This window comes from Myotis myotis, unplaced genomic scaffold, assembly GCF_014108235.1.
Source record: "Myotis myotis isolate mMyoMyo1 unplaced genomic scaffold, mMyoMyo1.p scaffold_m19_p_3, whole genome shotgun sequence".
NCBI classification, from domain to species: Eukaryota; Metazoa; Chordata; class Mammalia; order Chiroptera; family Vespertilionidae; genus Myotis; species Myotis myotis.
The window spans coordinates 40,809,089-40,836,309 of NW_023416335.1; the positions used below are offsets into that span (position 1 = coordinate 40,809,089).

Sequence of the window (27,221 nt, forward strand, 5' to 3'; positions counted from 1 at the left end):
ATATTAAAGAATAGGAATGTGCCAACTAACAAATTTAAGTGTGTGAGCGCACATACACACACTCACAATATAAAAAGTGGGAGTCAGGGAGTCATTGCAGCATTAGAACTTTAATATCACATACTGAAAAATCAAAATATTCAGGTATCTGTATCTCAAATCTGTCATCAGATGCCCATTACTAGATCAGGGGGCAAACTGCTACCAACCTGTAAGTCAAATCTAACCTGCCAACGGTTTTTATAAATAAAATTTTATTGGAACATAGCCATGGCCCTTTTTTCATATATTGTCTTTGGCTGCTTTCATGCTACAAGGACAGAGTTGAGTGGTTGCATCAGAGATAGTACAGCCTGCAAAGTCTAAAACATTTACTATCTGTTTGCAGACTCCTGACATAGATTGATATTATTATGTCACTGGGTTAGCTATTTATTATTCTGCTCTGTTTCAAGGATCTTCATAATAGATTTGAAATTCAGCCAGGTGATGCTCGTCTGTATATAAATGGACTTCATGTTGACATGGATGCTCTTGATCCCTTTAGGTAAGTATTGAATTATAGATACAAACGATAACTATGGTTTATATAAAGGTAAATGTCCTGAATTTAGTATTTGTCAAAATTCAAATAATCACTTTAGAGTAAAACAAATACATGTTTTTAATTGTATGAAACACCTGTTATTTTTGTAGAATACTCTCTTAAGTGTCTTAGAATGTTAGAACTGGGAGAGAACTTGGAGACAGTTGTTGAGAAAACTGTACTTTTATCTGTCAGGAAGAAAATTTGAAATTATAGAATTCAGGGTGCTATCTTTTCCCTTAGGTTAAAAAAAAAATTCTTCAAAAAATGCTCTAGGGCAGAATTAGATAGTCTTTTATTCTTCATGGCCACTGGCCCATAAAGCAGTCATGGGCCAAAAGAAGAGAAATCATTGAATTTATTTTATTTTTAAAGAGAAGCATAAAAGTACTTTAAGAATTAACATTTAGAATATAAAATAAATCTTGCAAGCATAATACTTTAGTTCAGACATTCAGTTTTAATTCAATTGAATATATTTTATTGAACTTAAATTAATTAAATATTTATTGTATTTTCTTACCAGTTTGTAAATATATAGGAAAATATAGGAAAAACTGAGAAGTAGACTAGGTAGTTCAAATGGTGCTTTTCTCTTTATTTAGTTGAATCCTTAGGTCTAATATTGGGAAAATGATAATCTAAGATACATAAAAAGAATAGAGCAATTGTTAGCTCCTGGCCTATAAACTTCAGGGGGACAACAGGTACATCTGTGCTCAGCACAGTGAAAACAGGTTTATAAAAGCAGGGAAGTGGTACATAGATTGTGGAAAGTTTTCCATGTCAATGTATGGGGAAATTTTCATAGCCGGAGCATTTTGATGTGTCATTTAGAAAGGCATAGGTCAGAGGTGGGCAACCTTTTTGTGAGTGCGTGCCAAAACCAGCAAAATCTCAGACTCAAAATTCTTCTGCGTGCCAACCCTAATTTTTTGAGAACATGTTACGCCTACTTGATATCTCTTAAGGTGTACATATGTGAAGAACCTTGAAGAAATAATAAAATTCATTCGGGTGACAAAAACACAGTATATGATGAAAAATACATTTATTTCTTAATGTATACATGTACACTGATAGTCCGACAGAAAACTTTATGACTCCGTTTGATATTATCAGTGGGACTTTTGCTGCTGCATCACTGATGACAGAGATTTTACATCAGGTTTGTATTTTGTGACCCTCAGAGATATGCACGAGCTACTACTTTCATCCGTGAGGCTACTCCTATTACGAGACTTAACAAAATTCATCACTGAGAACAAAGATTCACAAGAATATGTGGATGAAACCAAAACACTGGTCAGATCTAGGAAGGCAGGGAGAGTTAAGGCAGAGGCATAGAAATTGCTCTTCCCCTCTCTTGTCAATCCATGTCTATGGGCTTTAAGATAACTTGTTATGTAAAATTATTTATTTATCTAAGATGCACCTACACTGAATTTATCTGAAAAATAAAAAAGTCAATATTAAGAAAAAAATTGTAAATGGAAGATTATAAGAGTGGGTTTCGTGTGCCAGCAAAAGTTACTGGCGTGCCATGTTTGGCATGCATGCCAGGGGTTGCCCACCCCTGGCATAGGTTATTCAACAAATACAACCAAGGGGCTCCTTCACATGGTAATTAGTGAGCTGCAGGGTGAGTGATACATTTTTGTTTCTCACTGAAGTGATCACTAGTTGAAGGTATGATAATTCCCTTAGAAGAAAAGAAAATATGTGAGGATATTTTTATCTTCTGACATTCTTATTTCAAAATAAATAATTAAAGAGGCTACCCAGAAAAAGATCAGAACCTGTAGGTAAAATCAGTGTGAAGAGGTTAATGAATGGGAGAAAATGATACAGGAAAGAGGAGAGGAAGAAAAATGTCATATTACTGAAGTTATATCCTGGATCTAGAGAGAGGTCCATTTGGAGTAAAAAAAAAAGGGGGGGGGGGAGGAGTAAGTAATTATTTTGCACTTCCTTCCTACCTCCTCTTTCTCATAGTCTTTTTGGGTTGTGGAGAACTGACACTATGCCCCATGGCCTACCCCTTCTTCCTCTGATCCTGAAAGAAGGAAGTAACAAAGGTGTCTTGATATCCCCACTCGTGTAAATTTTTCTGTATCTTAATGAGGTTTTCTGGCTCAGAATTCTTTTTGCTTCTTGGTAAATATGTATTTTAATGCAAGCAACATTAAGATTCAGTATTATAAAATAAATTCAATTTTAAAATTCAACTCAGTATCTGAGTGCCTACTTTTCTATAGAAACAGGTTGATATTTGGTGAACAAGATAAAAGTCTTGCCTAAGTCAAATTCACAGTCTAGAGCAGTGGCTCTCAACCTTCCTAATGCCGCGACCCTTTAATACAGTTCCTCATGTTGTGGTGACCCCCAATCATAAAATTATTTTTGTTGCTACTTCCTAACTATAATTTTTCTACTGTTATGAATCGTAATGTAAATATCTGATATGCAGGATGTATTTTCATTGTTACAAATTGAACATAATTAAAGCATAGTGATTAATCACAAAAACAATATGTAATTATATGTGTTTTCATAGATGGTCTTAGGCAACCCCTGTGAAAGGGTCGTGCGACCCCTGTGAAAGGTTTGTTCGACCCCCAACCCCCAAAAAGGGGTCGTGACCCACAGGTTGAGACCGCTGATATATGTGTTTTCCGATGGTCTTAAGCAACCTCTGTGAAAGGGTCATTCGACCCCCAAAGGGTCGCAACCAACAGGTTGGCGACCCACAGGTTAAGAATCGCTGGTCTAGAGGAATAACCGATAATAAATAATTATAGTGTGATAAGGTTCATAAAAGATGAATTGCAGTGCTTTGGGAGTCTATAACTCCAGAGATTTAATTTGTTCTTGATGGAACATTTAGATAGTAGGTATCAGATTTCTTCATGAAAGTGATATTTAAGCTAAGACTTAAAGGATGGGTCAGGCAAATGTGGAGTGGAGATTCTGCAAGCATGGTATTTTTGAGAAAATGGAAAATCTAATATGGACAGACTGGAGTGAAGAGGAGATGGAGGAAACTGAGCTCACTTAGGTGGGTAAAGATCAGATGTGGAACCAAGTTTTGGCCTGAGAAGCCAGTGAAGGGTTCTAAGTAATCTAAAGATAGTCACTAAGTATTTAAAAGAGAAGCATGATAAATTATTTAGAAATCGAGAGTTTTACTGATAAGTAAATCTAGCATATTTAAAGAACCTGTGTGGGTTTTTTTTTTTTTTTTCAAGTCAATATACAGAATTCATGATGTAGGAAGAGCAAGGAGGAAACAAATGCTTGTTGAGGGCAACAGTATGCCCAGCAGTAAATTAATGTAATACTAATACCCTGTAAAGTGATTATGACTATTCTCTCTATATAGATGGGAAAACAAAGACTCAGAGAGATCTCATATAAAGATAGGAACTCAGGTAGCAAATAGTACCAGGATTCAAAATCTCATGCTTTTTCCAGTGTACCTTATAACTATCTAATTTTCTATTAATGCTTTTCCTTGGAAACTAGGATGAGGTAACAAATATGATAGCTGCAAAATCCATGGGTAACATTTAAATTCTATTATGTAAAAAAGTATCTGATCAGTAAGCATCATAAAACTTTTAATATGGAGAGAACATTGGCAATGCAATCCAAATTTTTTTTATTTTATAAGTGAGAAAATTTAGACTAAAGAAATTAAGAACTTCAAGAAGCCATACATGAAGTAGTGTTTCAGCCCAGACTAAATCTTATTTTTAGATTGGTAATTTGTGATATACAAACTAGTGCTCTTTTGATCACACTTGTCTCCTAGTTTTATTTTGTGGGTAAAAAGTTTCCTTTGTAAAGCAGTGGTCAGAACTATCAGGAGATAGACATGCAGAGCTAAAGTTATACAGATCAGCTTCAAAACAGCTTGTAAAATAGCTTTTTTAGGAGTTTAGATATTAGATCTCTACTTTTTTAAATGTGGATATATATAGTTCTCCCTGAAAACTATATTCTAAAATTCATTTAGTGCTTTATTCTGATTCCATTCATTTCTGAAAGGAGAAGTCAATATGGTTATTTATTGATGTTATTTTTAGCAGTATACTTTATCATGTTTAAGAGCTGTCAAATTATATGTGTAATTAGAAATTTGAATATGTATCCTAAACAGATGTGAACTTCCATGTTTTATACTAATTTTTTTGATAATTTAGTTTTATTTTTGCTTTAAAATTTGCTGCATAGTAGAACCATCTTTCTACAACTGTTTTACTAGTACTATATAACAGAGCAAATCTTGACATACTTTATTTTTATTATGATCCTGATTGGTTTGACCAGGTGTTATTATCAAAGCAATATATTTTTTTTCTATACCAAAATTCTATATTTTAGGTTTATGTTTGATCTTGTTTTTGTAGTAGATTTGTCAAAAGAGTAACAGCATATTTTTCCCTTTATTTTGGGCTTGCTCAGGGATGAGCATATTCTTGCTTCTTGGGTAAGGAATATAATCAACATACCTTGTTCCTTGTCTTATCTTTTAATTAGATTTTGTTATCCACTAAAAACAAAAACAGGAACCTCAACATAACTTTAATCTGATAACTAATTAGAACTATTTGCCTTATTTGTTAATGAGTTTAATTTAAATGTATATTTTCCTGCTATTAATAAAAATACCAGTGAAACTTGTTTCTAGTGCTTGAGAAAGCTATAAATTTGATAGGATTATTTTAAATATTGGAAAATCAAAATAAAACTTATCTCTTTTATTTAAATGTGAAGTATTTTGGATATGCTGAAGCTAGAAGGAAAAATGATGAATGGCCTTCACAAGCTTGGGATAAACGGAGAAGATATGAACGAATTTTTGAAATTAAATTCACATGTTTGGGACAATAACTATGTATTAGATATTAGGCATTCTTCAATAATGGTAAGTGCTCATGTAATTCCTGTTTTAAAACTTTTAGTAGATTTAAGATTTAGTGTAAAGCCAAATCTTGTCAGGCATTAGAATAAGCTTAAGCTGTTTGAAAGAGTTGTGTAGCAGAACTCAGAAGTAAAAATACTGATTCATCCCCTCTCACTCTCGTATCTTCTTTCCCCTTCCCCATATTCTCTGCATTTCCTCACAAGAGCACCTGCTCACTAGTTCAGTATCCTTTCCAGCTTTAAAGGTAAAAACAAAACAAACAAGAACAACAGATTTACCACATGAACAATAGCAACAGTAAAATAACAGTTAACATCTGAGGAACATAAGATTGCTACCTAAATATAATGAAAATCTTACCTAGACAATTTTCAATGCGCTCCTAAATTCTGGTCTGTGTAATATAGCTGATGAAGCTTGGAAATCTGATCACATCGCTCTTTTTTGCTTAAAGCATAAAAAAAGTCCTTGTTATGGCCTATGAGGCTATAAATGGTCTACTTCCTTTAATTTCTAAAACTATGAAATATTCTTTTCACCGCTATCCCTTCTGTCATGCTTAGAAAGCAGATTTTCCTCTCTATCCAGTCAACTCTTTTTTCCCCCCCAGACTTCAACTCCAAGCAGTACTTCCTGAGAGAAGCTTTCCTTAGCTATCCTAGATAATTTGTTAATATACACGTTGTACCAAGGAGTCTGAGAGTACCATCAAGTATGGTAATTTGCTAAAAAGATTCAAAAAGCCTAGAAATCGTTATACTCTTGGTTATGATTTATTAGAGCAGAAGAATACAAAGTATTATCAGCAGAGGGAGAGAGGACATGGGGTGGAGTCCAGAGGAAACCAGGTGCAAGCTTCCAGGAATCTGCTCCTTGTGTAGTTGTACAGGACTAGAGTCCTCTGGCTTTGTAGATCCGCAAACCCCCGTGGTGCGGCCAGGAGGATGTCAGTCTGGCCTGCCACAGTGGCTGTCCCTGCAATCCTGCACCTTCTGGGCCAGGAGGAGGATCTTGCGCAGCCACTCCTGGGCGCTGATGGCCTGCAGGCGCTACTTCAGCTCAGCCAGCAGGCTCTGCTTGGCACACTCACAGCTGTCACCACCGCCACGTGGGGAGTACAGGCCACCCTCCGCCGACCTGCCTCCCCTGTCCAGAGGCTCTCTGTGCTGCTCACCTGCCCAGAGTGAATGGGGCTGGGTGGAAGCCAGGCGTCCTGCCCTGCCCAACCCTGGCCGATCCGCCCCTGTGTGAGCTGCCGCCCCACCAGGAAGGGTCACGGATCCGGGTCCCGGGACCGCGGACAGCCTCAAGCACTGCCCCAAAGCCAGAGGACTCTAGTGTGCACATCCCCCCCAGCGTGTGAACATCCCCCAGCACACTGTCACCCTCCCACGCCTGCAGCAGTTGCAAACCAAGGCGTGCACAAGTTCCCCCCCGCCTCTCCACCGCACTTCCATCAACCCAGCATGCCTAACACCCCCACAGGATTTGCACACATCCCCTCTGATGCGCTCACGTCCTTTGGAGAGTGTCTGGGTGTTCTGGGTGCTGAGGGTGGGCGCCTGTGAGATGACAGTGAGAGGGCGGAGTGGTAATGCCCTGTTCCCACGGAGTCCAGTGCAGCTACGAGATCACCTCTAGGGGGTTAATGCAGGTGCTGAGGCGGGAACAGATGCAGACAGACATACCTGGTGGGCGCCGGTGACCCTCGCTGAGGTGCCTTCAGTCAGCGTTCAAGATCAAGAACCCAGAGGTGGAGAGGAATTCCGTCCTCTCAGTGAAACAGTGGGATAGTCGGGGCGACTGTAGAGGAGGAATGTGCACTTTGAGTGCCAGCACCCATGAGTGAAGGCTGCCCTGACTGAGCCTTGCTTGCTTGGGGCCTAGTGCACTCCTGCCAGGCAGCGGGTGACAGGACGTGCTTTTCCAAATTAATGAGAGAAAACATTGATTCTCCTGCTGCCCACGAAGGTGGAAAGTGAAGTGGGGAGACATGTGGGGAGTGAGCGAGGTTCCCTGTCTGGGGGTTCCAAATCTGCTGTTGGTTTCTTTCACCACTGACTAGAGATATACAGGGTGTCCCTCCAAAATGTATACACACTGAATACCTACTAATTCCAATGGTTTTAAGCATAAGAGAGAAACAACAATGGATCTGTTATCTGTTAAAAGTGTGGGCACAAACAGGTAGTTGGACATTCCCTGAGGGGTCTCAGGTTGGAGAGGGTGAAGGACAGACTGAGGGGCCCTTTCCCCCCCTCCCCCACCCCAGTGCATGAATTTCGTGCACCGGGCTACTAGTATATAATAAAACCCTAATATACGAATCAAACAGCAGAACGACCCTTCTCTTTGATGTGCACTGACCACCAGGGGGCAGACACTCAACACAGGAGCTGCCCCCTGGTGATCAATGTACTCCCACAGGGGAAGCGCTGCTCATGGCTGGTGAGCACAGCACAGTGGCAGGAGCCTCTCCTGCCTCCGCTGCAGACGGGTGGTAAGGAGCAAGGGGTCCCAGACTGCAAGAGCCCCGGACTGTGAGTGGGATGTCTGACTGCCAGCTTAGTTCTGATCCCAGGGCAAACATCCCCCGAGGGGTCCCGGACTGCGAGAGGGTGCAGGCCGGGCTGAGGGACCTTCCCACCCAACCCCCCAAGTGCACCAGGCCTCTAGTATATATCTATGATTGTAACTTGTTATCCACAATGAGTCCCAGAGTGTTACGCAAGTTTCCCCAAGTCCCATAATGATATCATAAATCATTTGACCATAGATATGTGTGCTTATGGACTCTCAGTTTGATTATATTATCAGTCTCTTATCTGTATGCCAGCACACTGTTTGATTCTTATAGCTTTGTAGTAAGTTTCAAAATTGGGAATATAAGTTCTCCAACTTTGTTCTTCTTTTTCAAGATTGTCTTGGCAATCCTGGGACCCTTGCCTTTTATTATATAAGGACTAGAGGCCCAATGCATGAAATTCATGCAAGGGGCATGGCCCTCACAGCCCCAGCTGCCTCTGCCCTCACAGCCCCGGCTTCATCCACAAGGTCGTCCGGATGTTCGTTCAGCTGTTCAGTCTAATTAGCATATTAGCTCTTTATTATATAGGACTATAGCAGCATTTCCAACCTTTTTCATGTCATTACACACATAAACTAACTACTAAAATTTTGTGGCACACCAAAAATATATTCTTGCTGATCTGACCAAAAAAATTGGTATAATTTTGATTATGCCAATAATAATAGTAGTAATTACCTACTCTTTTTGCTCCAAAGTAACTTAAAAAAAAGTGCCTCTACTTGTATATTAGAATTTCTAGTACCAAGAATTAACCAATCAGACACAATCTTATCATGCAACATGACCAATAAGATGCAATTCTATTATATGAACTATATATTTATAGTTCAAGACAAGTCATTCACACCAGATGGCTATTGTTGCATTGACTGTTGTCATTTTTTATTGACAATTTAAAGGAAAAAAAAGTCAGTGCCCCCTGACTAAATAGTCAGGTATTGCATGTTTTAAAATTTTTCGCAGTGCACTGGTTAAAAATCATTAGATTATGAGTTAACTTGTCTATTTCTGCAAATAAAATGAAGTTGGAATTTTTATTGAGATTTTTGTTGAATTTGTAGATCAATTTGGTGAGTGTTGCTATTAAAAATATTAAGTCTTCTGATTCATGAACAGGAATGCCTTTCTATTTATTTAGGTCATCTTTCATTTTTTTCAATAATGTTTTATAGTTTTCAGTTAAAAATCTGATACTCATTAAATTTATTTCTAAGTATTTTACCTTTGTTAATGCTATTGCAAGTGGAATTACTCTGTTTATTTTAGGATTTTTCATTGCCTCTTAATTTTTGTTGAAAACTGGACATTTTGAGTATTATAGTGCAGCACTTCTGGAAGTCAGCTAGTTTTATTGTTATTGCTGTTTGCTGCTGTTTTTATTTGTTCAGTGGCTTCTCTGAACTAATTTTGAAAAATCTGTATTCTTTTTCATGTGTGGCCACAGCAGTCTCTATTATGTTAGCCTAGTCATCTATAAAATATTGGACAGAGATTTAATTAAATGCCTGGAACCAAAATGTCTCCCAGTCTTTGCAGAGGGCTTTGAATATGTGGCAGATGAAGGGATGAGAAACAGCACATCTTGAACACCCAGCCAGGCAGTTTGCATCTCTGCCTTAGCTTTCCCTTTTCCTGCCCCAGCCCCAGGCCTTCACCACCCTATTATCTGTGTCCATTGGTAATGCATATATGCATAGAAGTTCTTTGGTTAATGTCTTTCCACCCCCCTCCCTTCTTCCCTCTGAGATTCTTCAGTCTGTTTCATGTTTCCATGCCTCTGATTCTATGTTATTCATTAGTTTATTTTGTTCATTAGATTCCTTGTTCATTTATTTTGATTTTTAGATTGAAATGTTGATAGATATATATTGCCATTTTATCTTTTTTACTTTCCTCCTTCTTAAAGAAGACCCTTCAACATTTCATGTAATACTAGTTTGATGGTGATGAACTCCTTTAGCTTTTTCTTGTCTGTGAAACTCTTTATCAAATCTTCAGTTCTAAATTATAGCTTTGCTGGTAGAGTAATCTTATTTGTACGTTCTTGGTTTTCATCACTTTGAATATTTCTTGCCACTCCCTTCTGGCCTACAAAGTTTTTGTTGAGAAATCAGCTGATAGTCCTATGGCCGCTCCCTTGTAAGTAACTAACTGCTTTTCTCTTGCTGCTTTTAAGATTCTCTCTTTGTCTTTAACCTTTGGCATTTTAATTATAATGTCTTGGTGTGGTCATCTTTGCATTTATGTTGTTTGGGACTCTCTGTGCTTCCTGGACTTGTATGTCTATTTCTTTCACCAGGTAGGGGAAGTTTTCTGTCATTATTTCTTCAAATAGATTTTCAGTATCTTGCTCTCTCTCTCTTCTGCTTCTGGTACCCCCATGATATGAATGTTGGTATGCTTGAAGTTGTTTCAGAGGCTCATTAAACTATTTTCATATATTTGGATTCTTTTTCCCATTAGCTCTTTTGATTGGGTGTTTTTTTTTTGTTTCCTAATATGCCAGATCACGGATTTGATTCTTAGAATTCTCTACTCTACTGTTGATTTCCTGAAAATTATTCTTCATTTCAGTTAGTGTATGCTTAATTACTGACTGGTCCTTTTTCATGTCTTTGATGTTCTCACTAAGATCCTTCCAATTCCCACTAAGTCCCTTAAAGCACTCATTAAGTTCCCTGAGCATCCTTATAACCATTTTTTTAAACTCTCCATCTGGTAGTTTGCTTGCTTCCATTTCATTTAGTTCTTTTTCTGAAGATTTCTCCTGTTCTTTCATTTGTGACATGTTTCTTTGTCTTTGTTTGCTGCTTCTCTGTCTTTGTTTCTATGTATTAGGTAGAGCTGCTATTTCTCCTGGAATTAGTGGAGTGTAGAAGGTGTCCCATAGGGCCCAGTGTCTCAGCCTCCCCATCACCTGAGCTGGGTACTCTAGGTGCACCCCTGTGGGGGCTGTGTGCTCACTCTTGTTGTATGTGAACCTTGATTGCTGTTGGCATCACTGGGCAGAATTGACCCCCTGGCCAATTGGCTGTGAGGACCAGTTGCAACTACAGCAGAAGAGCTGCCATGCAGGAAATATCCCTATGGAGCAGGACTTGCTTCAGTGGAGCTTTGATACTCACTGAGTCTGCCCCTTGAGTAGGTTGCTCGTGTATGTGTACAGTTGTAATCTGGCATGGTCTGACGCTGTCCCCTGGGTGCACTGGGTCTGGAGCCTCCCAGAAGATATAAAATCAGCCACTGTCTGTGCCCTGTCTGGGGCCACCTGTCACAAGTGACAGAGCAATCTGCAGATGGCTGCTACTAGTGTTGGGCTTGGAGGTGCCCAGGAATGGCCAACTAGTGTACCAAGGCAGGTTGCTGCTAGTGCCAGGCCTGCCTGGGGCCACTTATTGAGAGGTTTGGGGCACGCTGAGTTCAGCTGCTACTTGTTTGAGAGATTTTAAGAAAGTCTGAAGCTTGAGCCAGGACAGGCCATTCATATGGGAAAGCCGTTGCAGACAGTGTGGATGAGGCTGCAAAATGGGTGGAAATCACCAGGGTGGGGCGAACAGTGGGAGCCAGGGTGATGGAGACTCAGATATGGAGCCTACAGGTGTGGCAGGGAATGTTTCAGAATAGGAGCAATGAGCTGTAACCGGTTTGGCTCAGTGGATAGAGCATCAGCCTGCAGACTGAAGGGTCCCAGGTTCGATTCCAGTCAAGGGCATGTACCTTGGTTGTGGGCACATCCCCAGTGAGGGGTGTGCAGAAGGCAGCTAATTGATGTTTCTCTCTCATCGATGTTTCTAACTCTCTATTCTTCTCCCTTCCTCTCTGTAAAAAATCAGTAAAATATATATTAAAGAAAAAATAGAAACAATGACCTCTGTGAGCACTTTTTTCAAGGAGAAAGCTGCCCCAAGTTCTTGCCCTGATGCCAGACAATTTAGTTTCTCCCCATATGTCCCTGGATCCTTTCTGCTGCCTCAGTGCTGTAGATCAGAGGGAGTGGGTCCAAGTAAGTCCATGTGCTGGCCGTTAAGAGAAACTGGGTCTCCAGCAGCCTCTGTATCACTCAGCCATAATTACTGCTGGTTTTTATAGCCCAGCATTATGGAGACTTTCTTCCTAGCACTGGAACCCTGGGCTGCAGGATCCAGTGTGGGGCCAGGACCCCTTGTTCTTCATGGGTGGCCTCTGCAGAGATGATCCCCCCCCCCCCCGCCTTAAAAAATGGCACACATAGGTGTCAGAGAGCCCTTTGTCACCTTTGCTCCTCCTACCTGTTTCAATATGCTTTCTTCTTTTTAATTTAATTTAATTTAATTTAATTTAATTTAATTTAATTGTTTAAGGTATTACAAATAATAGTACATATGTCTCCCTTTTCCCCCCCATTGACCTCCCCCTGGCCTCCCCTACCCCCCGACACTTGCCCCCATAACCCCACCCCCAGTGTCTTACGTCTGTTGGTTGTGCTTATATGCATGCATACAAGTCCTTCGGTTGATCTCTTAGTCCCCCAACCCACCCCTACCTTCCTGCTGTAGTTTGACAGTCTGTTCGATGCTTCTTTGCCTCTATCTATTTTTGTTCATCAGTTTATAATGTTCTGTATATTCCACAAATGAGTGAGATCATGTGGTATTTATCTTTCACTGACTGTCTTATATCACTTAGCATAATGCTCTCCAGTTATCCATGCTGTTGCAAATGGTAAGAATTCCTTCTTTTTTACAGCAGCATAGTATTCCATTGTGTAGATGCACCACAGTTTTCTAATCCATTCATCTGATGGGCAATTAGGCTGTTTCCAGATCTTAGCTATTGTAAATTGTGCTGCTATGAACATAGGGGTGCATATATCCTTTCTGATTGGTGTTTCTGTTTTCTTGTTCTTGGGATATATTTCTAGAAGTGGTATTACTGGGTCAAATAGCAGTTCTATTTTTAAATTTTTGAGGAAATGCAATACTTTTTTCCACAGTGGCTGCACCAGTCTGCATTCCCACCAGCAGTGAAGGAGGGTAATATGCTTTCTTCTTTATTTCTCTTGTTGTCGGACTTCCATTTTAACCAGATTTCAGGCAGTTCTGAATGATGGTTGTTCTATATTTTAGTTGTAATTTTGATGTGGTTGTGGGAGGATGTGAGTACCATGTTAACTACACCGCCATCCTGGTTCCTCTCCCACCTTCACTTCTTACTAGCACAGAACTTCAAAGTCAATTACAGGTGAGAACTTCGGGCCTTCTCAGGTCTGTCCTGAGCATGTGAATATCCATAGTCTTTTAGATTTCCAGGATTATATCAGAACTTCTCAAAACCTCATTTCCCAAAACAACTCATCCCCCAGTCTTTCCTTCCTAAGGTTTTTATTACTCCGTTGTTTGTCCCAGATGTTTTTTATTTCCTCAAGCTGGAATAACTAAAACTTTTGCCTGTAAATTCCACAAGTTGGGGTAGCAATTTTGTCACTAGACAAGTTATGTTAGGCAGGATAAAGACCAGGCTTTCCAGCAAATTATCAGACAGTTCAAACGAAAAATTGCAATTCTTTCAGAATGAGGTGTGTTCTACTCCCTCAAATATTGGTACTGGGATGTGAGCTGTCATTTTCAAAGCTTGGGAAAAGGAGATGGAACTAGGGTAAGTTATAACACCACAAATCTCACTGTTCTTAGTGAGATTCAACCGTCTTTCTTGAATAAGCATTCACAAGGCTGCTGGAAGCTTCTGACTAGTTTTCATAGTTCCTAATATGTTGATTTACCCAGATCAGATGACCCATCTTGAGTTTATCTGTTGACCTATATAGCTCCTTAAGTATCAAAGAGATTCTTATAGGTTCTAATCTATGAATGATAATATCTTTCATTCAATATCCTGGTAGCCCAGTAGATATAAAGGTAAGAATTATAACGAACAGAACTAATGGAGGCAGGTCATTAAGTATCAGTGCCTATTCTGCATGCAACTTTGTGAGGCCACTCTTCCAGTTATGTTGCTCTGGGCCTATTCCAAGTGATTTCCAGTATTGTTGCAGTAGTTCTCCAAAATGGATCAGGATATCACCTCAGTTTATGGGCCCAGCACGCTTCCGCTGCGCCACTCTGCTTCTGCTGGATATCACCTCACTTTATCTACCTAACACTCATGCTTTAAATTAGTCCATTGCTGTAGTTGTCTAACTTTAGTACTTGAGATAAGAATCACCTCAGGCACTTGTTTTAAATCAGGGCCTCTTCTAAGTTTCTGATTTAGCAGGTCTGAGGTGGAGCCAAGGAGTGTGCATTTTAAATAAATAATGACAGGCCAACAGAGGACTTTGGCTCAGGTGGACTAGAAAGTCCTGAATGAAAAAGTGGCCCCAGCCTCATTTTGTGGAACAGCCAACGGTCACCCTATCAAGCACAACAGGAGCCAGCCACACCGAGAGCAAGACAGCAGGTTAATGATGATCACGGCCTCAACAACCAGCACTAATCCGTCTGAAAGGCAACGAACTCCATCTAATCAGACTAGAACACTTACATCCCCTAGCCTCCTCCCCTTGCTGTTTTTGCACATAAAATTCAACCCCAAGGACAGTGGAAACTGATTCCTAACCGTCCCCAGTTGTGACTCCATCCCCATTCCCTCTAATAAACTCCCCTCTTGCTCACTGCGTCCGCCTGTATCCTTGAGCGACTCCAACCTTACAAATACCTCCAACTATTTTGATCCACATTAACAGCAACTCTACCCACAATCATTATCAAATTTAGTGAGACTGATACATAAAGCATAAGGCCAATTTCTCACTTTAAACTAAGTAGGGGACGAGATATTTACACCCTCTGCATGGTGCCTTCTCCTCCTCTAGCCTAGGATTCCCATAGAACAATTAACTAAACTAGACACTGCTGAGTGAGTCTACAGAGATTTCCAATTCATAGGGGATTCGTACCAGGTTGTGTTGATCTTTAGAACTGTTCCCATCACCTTCACATCTTAGCAAGAATTACATCAGAAAATAAACAAGACACACTACTACTGACTTATCCACAGTCCAAAATTCTTCCTTTCATACCAGGACAAATTATAGTGGCAGTGAACTGACTGCACATCCGCATCATACTTATTAAAATAAGTATGATAGAAATTTTCCCAGCTGTCAACTTTTATCCCTCCTTCAGTGTCATATAGACATTAACTCCTCTTCACTTTCCTGTCCTCTTCCCTGGAAGTCAGCTTTTCCCATCCCTCTTTGTGTATATATCTTAGTTCTATTTTCTCTCTAAAAGCACTGCCTCTTTGTTAAGCCCTCCAAAAACTCATGTCTTTATAATTTCAAAACCTCTTTATTTTATTTCAAGCTAGAGGCCCGGTGCACAGATTCATGCACCGGTGGAGTCCCTCGGCCTGGCCTGTGGGGATTGGGCCGAAACCGGCTCTCCGACATCCCCCGAGGGGTCCCAGATTGCGAGAGGGCGGTTTTCAGGTGACGCACCCCAGAATCGGGCTCCCTCCTCTCTGGGTCCAGGGTGTGGGTGAAGCGGATTTGGGGCCGACAGTGCCCCAGCAGCAACCTAACCCATGGCCGATTCCTTGAGGAATTGGGCTCCCTACTCTACTGGTTGGAGCATCTGCCCCCTGGTGGTCATTGCACATCATAGCTACCAGGCGAATAGTCGGACGGTCACTTAGGCTTTTATGTATATAGATATTGCTTTGTCCCATTCTTTCCTTTCTCTAGGACTTTTAGCTACATGTATATTAGACTTTTTGCCTGTGTTGCTCATCTCTTATACTTTGTTTTGATTTTGTATTATTTTTTTTTCTGTGTGATTTGATTAGTATATGTTCTATAACTTTTCAAAGGCATTTTATTTTTCTTATGTCCAAGGCTTTAAATTTGAGAGGGGAAGTAGAGGACCTCATTTCCTTCTATACTGATAATTAAGATAAATATTTATCTCTCTTAAATAGTTTCCAGAGAGTAATTTTTATATAATTTTATTTTTTAATATAAAAACATTCTAGTAAAAGGAGTCAGTGTTTTGGGTATAAGGCTTCGGATAAATGGCCATCTATACTAATAAAAGCATAATATGCTAATTAGACTGGACAGCCAAACGACCTTCTGGATGTCATTCTGGACGTCCTTCTGGACAAAGCCATGGTGGCGGGGGCCAAGGCAGAAGCGGTTAGGGGTGATCAGGCCGACAGGGGAGAGTGGTTAAGGGCAATGAGGTAGGCAGGCAGAGGCAGTTAGGGATGGTCAGGCAGGCAGGCAGGAGTAGTTAGGAGCCAGAAATCCTGGATTGCAAGAGGGATGTCCGACTGCCGGTTTAGGCCCGATCCCACAGTGGATCGGGCCTAAACCGGCAGTCGGACATTCCCCGAGGGGTTCCAGATTGGAGTGGGTGCAGTCCGGGCTGATGCACCCCCCCACACACACACTGTGTGCACGGATTTCATGCACCAGGCCTCTAGTAGTAATATAAAATTGTTGCTTATTTTATGTTCCTTAATTTAAAAATATTTAATTGACTTCCTATACTTAATCAGTCTAATATAGAAAAATATGTTTTCACGTTCTTCTGATAAGTGAAATCTGCCTTTGAAAATGATTTGAGTATTGTCTTAATAAAACTAACAGATTTCTATATTCTTTTCTAGTGGATTAATGACTTAGAAAATGATGATTTGTATGTTACATGGCCTGCAAGTTGCCAGGAACTTCTGAAATCAGTATTCCCTGGAAAAATACCTTCCATAAGGCGTAATTTTCACAATTTGGTGAGTTTCATATTTTGACATATTGTATACATTTTTTATAAAGATATCAGCATTCTTTTTGGATTTTCCTGCTCTTGGTAAATAGGCATCTGAGTAATAAGGAAGGGAATATTTGCTTGATGCAACAAGCTTGAGTGGCATCGCTGAGCAGGCATCAGAAGCTAGCAATGTCACATAATCTGCCTCTTGTTACTTAGCCTTCCTATACTTTAATAATACCAATATTAAGCTAATGGTCAAATTTTACATTTCCTGAAAGGAATTTATGATAGAACTTTTCTTCTATATTATAATGATTAAATAACCATTCTTATAACTAATAATTTAAGTTTCATACATTTCAGGAAAAAAAACACGACTAGCATGTTATCTAGCATATAAATTCATTATTAGAACATAAACAACCTTATGAACTTTAAATTGTGGAGAAACACCCAGGGTTTTGTTTTGTTTTTAGCATAGGAAGTGAATATCTTATTTCCTACATCAACCTGGAGCAATCAGTTATATTAATGCCTTCAGAGGTTTCTTGGTCAAAATTCAATTACTATTTCCTTTTTCTAAAAATTTATTACAAAAAATCCAGTGAACATTAAAATAAGATATTTCACTTCTTATAAAAAATATTTATTTCATTCTGTGTTTCAAAAAGAGAATGAATTTGTTATTAAATTTCATTTATTATTGTATTATTAAAATCCTTTATAAATTGAAATTCTTATATTGACATTTCAGAATTCTTTAGAATTGCAAGAAATTTCTTTTTATAAACTTTGAAATTGTATGCTTTTAACTGCTGAAATGAGATTAAACTTTAATTTTATGAAAATCTTACAAGTGTTTAAACAAAATAATGATGATAGACTGTCTACTTTCTTTTAGGTTCTGTTTATTGATCCTGCTCAAGAATATACCTTGGATTTTATCAAACTTGCTGAACTTTTATATTATCATAAAATTCCTCTTAGGTAATTTTCAATTAATGATGGAAATCCAGTGATTTTCATTTTGTATTATATAGAGTATTAATGTGTGATTCAAAGCAACGGCTTATCTCTAGTGCCTGACCCAATATAGCTGTGTGTTATGAAGTATCATATACCTTTATGATAGACTCTGTTAATCAAAGCTGCTTGGTAATCTTGCCTATCTTCCCAAGAGAATGATCTGATCACTTTGGAAACTTAAAGATGGGTCCATTTCTCTGTGGTTTTAAGAGTACACCAGAAAAGCAGGCATTTGATAATGCCAGCACCAGAGAATATACATTTTGGAAGAATCCATCAGATATGAAGATTTTGGTGAACAGGCATTACAAATCAAATCTTTCAAATAATATTTCCCTTTGCCCCCATTTATTAACACATTCTCTCCAATTGGATGTTATAGTCTAATGTTGTTTTAAAATCATAGTTTATTGTTGTTTAAGGGATAGTTGTGACATTCCTTATTCATCTTTTTTTCCAGAATTGGTTTTGTGTTCATTGTTAATACAGATGATGAAGTTGATGGAACAAATGATGCTGGAGTTGCTCTTTGGCGGACTTTCAACTATATTGCAAAAGAACATAATGTATTACAAGCATTTATTTCCGTAACACATGTAAGTTTATGTACTAGCATAATTTATTTGGAATTTATAGTGTGTTTCTTGTATTACTATTATTATTATTATATTAATATTTCAAAGTGTATAAAAAACTATTGTGAGGATTAATACATATGATGGATTTGATTCTTGCCACTCCCAACTGAGGTGCATAATATTGTCCCCAGTTTAAAAATTATTCAACTGAGGCTCTACCAAAATATATGAACTTACTTAGGTTTACCCAGCCAATAAAGGAATTTACATTGTATATATTAAGTTTAAAGAATATGATTAGTCAGGGAAGAATTCTTTAATATATCCTGAGTAAAATCATGAATAGAAAAAAATTATTGCAAAGTAAAATATTCTAAATGACAAAGTATATAGATACTTTCTAGGGAATTTCAAAGGAGAAGGAGATGACTTTGTAATAGTAAATTAATGTGGAAAAGGCAAGATTGATATTGAGTCTGACAGATATTGTATAAGAAAAGTCAGAAACTGGTAGGAACTCAATTAAGGAAGCATACGAGACAGGAGGATTATTTCATAATTGAGGTTTTGAAATTATTATAATCCATCATGAAAAAATATAAATGTACTTTTAAATGATTATTAAGAAAGTCAGGTTATAACTTTAAAAAATAACTTGTGAGAGAAACTAAGATGGCGGCATAGGTAAACACCGGGAAATCGTCGCCTCCCACAACAATTGAAAATTACCGCAAAGGACTGAGCAAACATCATCCAGATCAACAGAAAGGCTGGCTGAGTGTAAATTCTACAACTAGAAGGAAAGAAAAGCACGCTGAGAGCCGGAGGCGCTGCGGAGGTGAAGTGCAGAGGTACGGCGGCTCGCGCACGCTAGGAAAGGGGGTGGCACCTGAGGATGCGGCTGTCTTTTTGAATCACAAGCTCCCGACTGCTCTGAACTCCGGTTCCGGGAAGTCTCTGGGGACCCAGGTCTCATACGGGGAGAAGCTGGTCTGTCCAGCAGCGGACGAACTTGAGGGCGGCTTTCCCTCAGAGGTGCTTGTAGCAATTGGCGGGTCACTGAGACCCGCGACTCCGGGCGGAGAATCAGCCATAGCTCCCTGATCCGCCCTTTGATTCCCTGAGACCCCGCCCCACCCAGGCTGCGGCAGAGGCTTTTGCATGTGAATGTACCTAACTGCAGCCCAGCCAGGCAGACCCGGAACTTCCAAGAGAAGGCCCAAGGCCCCGCAGCGGCTTGCATTGCTTCACAGCTGAGCCTCTTCGTGGCTCCTGCTGTGTGGCCTCAGGCAGAGGCTGAATTAGCACCTCCTTAGATCCAGGAGCCACTGTACCCAGTGGTCAGAGGGTACCAGACTGCAACTCCTCAGATCCATAAGGGACACACTCAGGGAGCAGACTCAGTGAGCACCAAAGCCCCACTGAAGCAAGTCTTGCCCCAGAAGGGTGTCTTCAGCACAGAAGTTCTCCCACTTTAGACACAGCTGATTCTCACAGCCAATTGGCCTGGAGGTCAATTCCTCCCAGTGATTCTACAACAACCAAGGCACCAAGAGTGGACCAAGAGTGTCCACCCCAGGTAACTGGGGAGGCTGAGCTACTGGGCCCTACAGGACACCTGGCGCGCAGGGCCACTCTATCAACACAGGGAAGCTGCCAAAATGCGGAGACAATGAAACAGGTCACAAATGGCAGAAATGGAGGAAAGCAAACGATTGGATATAGATTTCAAGGCCACGTTTATAAGGTTTTTCAAGAATTTTATGGAAACCGCCGATAAATTTAATGAATCCCTCAATAAGTCTAGTGAGACCATGGAGGACATGAAAAAGGACCAACTAGAAATTAAGCATACACTGACTGAAATAAAGAATAATTTACAGAGATCCAGCAGCAGACAAGAGGATCCCAAGAATCAAGTCAAAGATTTGAAATACAAAGAAACAAAAAATACCCAACCGAAAAAGAAAAGAGATTCCAAAAATATGAAGATAGTGTAAGGAACCTCTGGGACAACTTCAAGCATACCAACATCAGAATTATAGGGGTACCAGAAGAAGAGAGAGGGCAAGATATTGAAAACCTTTTTGAAGAAATAATGACAGAAAACTTCCCCTACCTGGTGAAAGAAATGGACTTACAAGTCCAGGAAGCGCAGAGAACCCCAAACAAAAGGAATCCAAAGAGGACCACACCAAGACACATCATAATTAAAATGCCAAGAGCAAAAGATAAAGAGAGAATCTTAAAAGCAGCAAGAGAAAGACAGTCAGTTACCTACAAGGGAGTACCCATACGACTGTCAGCTGATTTCTCAACAGAAACCATGCAGGCCAGAAGAGAGTGGCAAGGAATATTCAAAGTGATGAATAGCATGAACCTGCAACCAAGATTACTTTATCCAGCAAAGCTATCATTCAGAATAGAAGGTCAGATAAAGAGCTTCACGGATAAGAAAAAGCTAAAGGAGTTCATCACCACCAAACCAGCATTATATGAAATGCTGAAAGGTATTCTTTAAGAAGAGGAAGAAGAAAAAGGAACTCTTACCATTTGCCACAGCATGGATGGAACTAGAGAGCGGATAAATACCACATGATCTCACTCATTTGTGGAATATAATGAACAACATAAGCTGATGAACAAGGACTGATCCAGAGACGGAGAGGCATTGATTGGACTGTCGGGACTTGGAGGGAAGGTAGGGGAGGGTGGGGGTAAGGGGGAAAGATCAACCAAAGGACTTATATGCAAGCATATAGGCCTAATCAATGGACATGGACAACGGAGGGGAGAGGGCATGAGCGGGGGGGGGGGGGGGGTAGAGGGTAACGTGGGGACAAGGACACATATGTAATATCTTAATCAATAAAAAATATATTAAAAAATAAAAAAAATAAAAAAAAAATAACTTGTATTTTTAAATTCATTGGTCTCTAGCTTATCAATCTTTATTGTAAACCAGGAGTGCTTCTTCTTCAGACTGAGAAGAAAATTACCAAAGCACTGTAAATTTTCTACCCTATATAATAAAAGCCTAATATGCTAAGTGTCTGGTCATCCGGTCTTCCAATCAACCAATCAAAGCATAATATGCTAATGATATGCTAAGGCCACTCAGCCACTCGCTATGACATGCACTGACCACCAGGAGGAAGACAGTTGACCGGTCGACCAGTCGCTATGATGCGCACTTACCACCAGGAGGCAGATGCTCTGACCAGCAGGTTAGCTTACTGCTGGGGTATGGCCGATTGGGACTGAGCAAGTTGGGCCGGACACACTCTGGAGCCCTCCTGCAGTACTTCCCCAGCTGGCCAACCTCCCGCGCCCCTCCCCAGCCCTGATTGTGCATCAGTGGGGTTCCTTGGCCTGGTCTGCGCCCTCTGTCAATCTGGGCTGAGGGACCTCCCCCAACTGAGTGCATGAATTTCGTGCACCAGGCCTCTAGTTAAATATATAATCCCAATTACAGTAGCAATGAAAAAGGATAAAATACTTAGGAATAAATTTAACCAAGGAGGTAAAAGATGTTTTTACTGAAAATTATAAGACATTGATGAAAAAAAATTGAAGATGAGACTAATAACTGGAAATGTATTCTATGTTCATGGATTGGAGAATTAATATTGTTAAATTGCCCATACTACCCAAGTTATCTACAGATTTAATGCAGTTTCTTTTAAAATTTCAGCAGCATTTTTCACAGAAATAGATAAAACAATCCTAAAATTCATATGGAATCACAAAAGACCCTGAGTAGCCAAAGCAAATCTTGTGAAAGAAAAACAAAACTGGAAGCATCACATTTCCAAATTTTAATTAATATTACAAAGTTATAGTAATCAAAACAGTATGGAACTGGCATAAAAACAGACACATAGATCAGTGGAACAGAAAAATCAAGAACCCATGCATGGATGGTCACTAAATTTTTAGTAGAGCCTCTATGGAAAACAGTCTGGTGGTTCCTCAAGAAATTAAGATAGGATTACAATATGATTCAGCAATCCCACTTCTGGTATATATTCAATGGAAATGAAATCAGTATCTCAAGGAGATTACTGTACTTCCATCTTCATTGCAGCATTATTTACAATTGTCAAGGTATGGAAACAACCTAAATGTTCATCAGTGGATAAGTGGAAATAGAAAATGTATGTACATACACACAACAGAATATTATTCAGCCTTAAAGATGGAAATCCTGCCATTTGCAACAACATGGAAGAACCTGAAGGACATTATGCTAAATGAAATAGAGTAAAGATAAATACTAAATAATATCACTTATATGTTAAATCTAAAAAAGCTGAACTCATGGAAACAGTAGAAAAGTAGTTGCCAAAAGATGCGTGAAATGAGTAGATGTTGGGCAAAGGGTACAAACTTTTCAGTTATGAGAGGTATAAATTCTGGGGATCTGATGTACAGCATGGTGGCTATGGTTGAAAATACTGTATTTTATAATTGAAATTTAATAAGAGAGTAGAATTTAAGTGTTCTTACCAAAAAGAAAAATAAGTAAATGGCTGTTTTAATTAATTCGATGGTGGGAATCATTTCATAGGATTCTATCAAATTATCATGTTGTACACTTTAAATATATTACTATTTTATTTGTCAGTTATACTTCAATAAAGCTAAAAAAGTAAAATAAAATAGAAAAATAAATATAACTTATATGGAAGAGTAAAGGCCCAGAATTGCTGAGACTCTCTTGAGGAAGAATAAAATGTGTCTGGCTCTACCAGGTAATATCCATAAAGTTATATTAAGACAGTGTGGTATTGGTTCAAGGGAAAGATATATAGACCAAAGGGGCCTCCAAAACTGAAAAATACGGAAGTGATGTTACAGTAAGTCGGAGTGGACTTTCAACTGCTGGTGTCTGGACAATTGATTAAAACAATACAAACATAAAAATCTCATACCTTGTATAAAAATTATTTCAGCTTAAAAGTTTAGTGTGAAAAACAAAGTATTAAAAACTTATAGAATAAATTAGGACCCCAAGGGAGGTCAGAGTTTCCTGGATTACACTTAAAAAGTCATGAGTCTGAAGGAAAATATTGATAAATTTAGCTGTATTATAAGTGCATACCAACATTTATCAAATGATATCACAAAGTAAAGGGAAATAAGTTCCAAGCACAAGAAGTATATGGAAAATATTTGAAAGTGTTCAGTTGAAGTCTATGTGGTGGGATGAGGATGGACCTTCTATAGTGATTAATAAAGAACTCATTAAGAAAGAAGTTTTGCCATTAGGGGCTGCTGCCCGCCGAGGTCAACCTACTTCTTCGTGCGCCCCGGTCCCCGTGAGGGGAACTGGCCTGCCCCACCTCCCGCTCCCCCTCTCGGCCCCGAGCGCCTCGCACCGGGACGCCGAGGTCGCGTCTCCGCCGGGTCTCTGGGCTACACCGCGGGCCTCCAGGCGACATGGCGGGACGGGACGGGGCGGATCCTGGCTCACACCCGGCGCGCGTGCCGCGTGCCAGTCCTTGGCGGGCGGCCAGGCCCAGGCGTGGAGACCTGGCAGGAAAAGGGGGCGATGCTGATCTCGGGTAGAACGACGGGACCTCCCCGCGCCGCCTGAGCCACGAGGCCACCCTGGACAGTGTCACTTGGTGGAGAAGGAAGACTGAAACCTGCTTGAGAACCAGGTGGTAGCCACTTGTTTGCCACTGCCCAGCCAAGTAGCAGCCCAGACCCCAGGAGCAGCAAGTGGCTGCAGGTCATAGATAGAACATGAGAGTGGGGGTGACCACCTTCACTCCTCTCTCCCCCGCCTCAAACACAAGCACGGTAAAATCCACCGCCTTCTCCCCTGTGGACTATGTGGTCTTCACTCTGCTGCTGGTTCTCTCCCTTGCCATTGGGCTCTACCATGCCTGTCGTGGCTGGGGCCGGCATACCATTGGTCAGCTGCAGATGGCGGACCGCAAAATGGGCTGCCTTCCCGTGGCGCTGTCCTTGCTGGCCACCTTCCAGTCAGCAGTGGCCATCCTGGGTGTGCCGTCCGAGATCTACCGATTTGGGACCCAGTATTGGTTCCTGGGCTGCTCCTATTTCCTGGGGCTGCTGATCCCTGCACACATCTTCATCCCTGTCTTCTACCGTCTGCATCTCACCAGTGCCTATGAGTACCTGGAGCTCCGATTCAATAAGACTGTGCGGGTTTGTGGGACCATCACCTTCGTCTTTCAGATGGTGATCTACATGGGGGTTGTGCTCTATGCACCGTCACTGGCGCTCAATGCAGTGACTGGCTTTGATATTTGGCTCTCAGTGCTGACCCTAGGCATTGTCTGTACTGTCTACACTGCTCTGGGTGGGCTGAAGGCAGTCATCTGGACAGATGTGTTCCAGACACTGGTCATGTTCCTAGGGCAGCTGGCGGTTATCATTGTGGGGTCGGCCAAGGTGGGTGGCTTGAAGCGTGTGTGGGATGTGGCTTCCCAGCATGGCCGTGTCTCTGGGATCGAGCTAGATCCGGACCCTTTTGTGCGGCACACTTTCTGGACCTTGGCCTTCGGGGGTGTCTTCATGATGCTCTCCTTGTATGGGGTGAACCAGGCGCAGGTGCAGCGCTACCTCAGCTCCCGCACGGAGAAGGCTGCTATACTCTCCTGCTATGCTGTCTTCCCTTGCCAGCAGCTGGTCCTCTGCATGAGCTGCCTCATTGGCCTGGTCATGTTCACCTACTACAAGGAATATCCCATGAGCACCCAGCAGTCTGAGGCAGCGCCCGACCAGTTCGTGCTGTACTTTGTGATGGATCTCCTCAGGGACCTGCCCGGCCTGCCTGGGCTCTTCGTCGCCTGCCTCTTCAGCGGCTCCCTCAGCACCATATCCTCTGCTTTTAACTCACTGGCAACTGTTACGATGGAAGACCTGGTTCGACCCTGGTTCCCTCGGTTCTCAGAAGCCCGGGCCACCATGCTTTCCAGAATCCTTGCCTGTAGTTATGGGCTGCTCTGCCTGGGAATGGCCTATATCTCCTCCCAGATGGGACCAGTGCTGCAGGCAGCCATCAGCATCTTTGGCATGGTGGGGGGGCCGCTGCTCGGACTCTTCTGCCTCGGGATGTTCTTCCCCTGCGCCAACCCTCCTGGTGCCGTTGTGGGCCTGTTGGCTGGACTCATCATGGCCTTCTGGATCGGCATTGGGAGCGTCGTGACCAGAATGGGCTCTGGCACAGCACCCTTGCCCTTGAATGGGTCCCACTTTTCCCTGCCCAGCAATCTGTCCACCATCGCCATGACCACGCTGATGCCCTCGACCACCCTCTCCAGGCCTACAGGACTGCAGCGGCTCTACTCCCTGTCATACCTGTGGTACAGCGCTCACAACTCCACCACAGTCATTGTGGTGGGCCTGCTTGTCAGTCTCCTCACTGGGGGAATGCGGGGCCGGACCCTGAACCCTCGGACCATTTACCCAGTGGTGCCAAGACTCCTTGCCCTCCTGCCTGTGTCCTGCCAGAAGCGACTTCGCTGCAAAAGCCACAGCCAGGGCCTCTTTGGGGACACCACAGTGCTTCCCGAGAAGATGAGTAATGGGATGCTGAAGGGCATCAGAGACAAGGAGGCCGTGGCAGAGCCTGTGAAAGGCCCCCTCCACCCAGGCAGCAGCCCCACCTTCATCGTCCAGGAGACCTCACTGTGATCTGGACTCGGGCCCAGCCTGAGTCTACCCTGTGGAACAGGGATGCACTACTTGATGTGTACTGCAGGGGGCTGGATGGCCAGATGACCAGGCCCACACCAAAGGACTCTGTAATCCTAGGGGTCTGTGCTAGGAGCTGTCAGGCCTTGGAGGTGTGAGGGTGGGACAGGGTGTTGCCAGAAAAGAAGATAGAAGGGAATCCTCTGGGGAAAGGATAAAGTTCCTTTGAAGTGGGTGGAGCCCACAGTGCAGGTTGCAACTGCCATGAGCCTGTTCTGGCAAGGTCGACCCCCTCCGCCACACAGTGCTGTTAGTTCCCGTGCGCCCAGCGAAGCCACAGGGCCGCTGCGCCTGCTTTCAGGTTATCGGTGACATACAGGCCCCTCTGTTCTTATCTGTCTACCTCCGTTCTTGAGAGGGAGGTTTTGGTGTTCCCGGGAGGCCTCTCAGAACAGACAGGTACATTCATCTCCTTTGTGTAGAGTAGGGGAAGCGTTCCGCCCGCTGCCTCCAGCCCCACATCCAGTGGGCACTTGGGAGTGGCGCAGATTTAATCTAAGAAACCAGGGCATGACCAGCTCCACTGTGGAGTGTCCATCTTGACTCCTGAGCCACACCTCCCTAGTATCATTTGGTTATTCACGCTCCTGTTTCCTTTTGGAGTTTCCTTCCCACGTATCGTATCTTTGTTCCTAGGGAATAAAATTTGTCATTGCATCTATAAAAAAAAAAAAAAAAGAAAGAAGTTTTGGAAAGAAAGGCCTTTTCAGAATATTTAAAACTGATAGTATGAAAAGTTTACTTCACCAGCTTAACCTTTTTGGATTTAGTAAAATGCGACAGAATTTTCAAAGACTTGCTTCTCTACCTAACTTTCTGACAAAAGAAAAAGAAGTCTCTGTTTTAACCAAGTTACAGCTTTTTCATAATTCTGAATTTAAATGAAGCTGTCCCCAACTTCTAGTAAGAATGAAAAGAAGAATTGGGATTAAAAATGCTTCTCCAGCCCTGGCTGATTTGGCTCAGTGGAAAGAGCACCAGCCTGTGGACTGAAGGGTCCCAGGTTCAATTCTGGTCAAGGGCATGTACC

The 27,221-nt window shown here is 41.5% G+C and overlaps 2 protein-coding genes across 2 annotated transcripts in view; both read left to right on the forward strand.

Annotated features, from left to right (window-relative positions):
- UGGT2 (UDP-glucose glycoprotein glucosyltransferase 2) overlaps positions 1 to 27,221 on the forward strand; it is a 200,588-nt gene that overhangs the window by 61,763 nt on the left and 111,604 nt on the right. Inside the window, exons 11-15 of the mRNA XM_036299573.1 lie at positions 456 to 547; positions 5,366 to 5,516; positions 16,756 to 16,875; positions 17,758 to 17,843; positions 18,343 to 18,478. Coding sequence (XP_036155466.1) covers positions 456 to 547; positions 5,366 to 5,516; positions 16,756 to 16,875; positions 17,758 to 17,843; positions 18,343 to 18,478 — 585 coding nt within the window. The remainder of the gene's footprint in view (positions 1 to 455; positions 548 to 5,365; positions 5,517 to 16,755; positions 16,876 to 17,757; positions 17,844 to 18,342; positions 18,479 to 27,221) is intronic.
- On the forward strand, positions 23,909 to 26,806 carry LOC118650948 (sodium-dependent multivitamin transporter-like). The gene has a single exon (XM_036299574.1). The coding sequence runs from the start codon at positions 24,212 to 24,214 to the stop codon at positions 26,129 to 26,131; it is 1,920 nt and encodes a 639-aa protein (XP_036155467.1). The 5' UTR covers positions 23,909 to 24,211; the 3' UTR covers positions 26,132 to 26,806.

What these genes read in the sequence shown, in the direction of transcription:
- LOC118650948 (XM_036299574.1), top strand. Translation starts at nt 24,212, where the DNA reads ATGAGAGTGGGGGTGACCACCTTCACTCCTCTCTCCCCCGCCTCAAAC.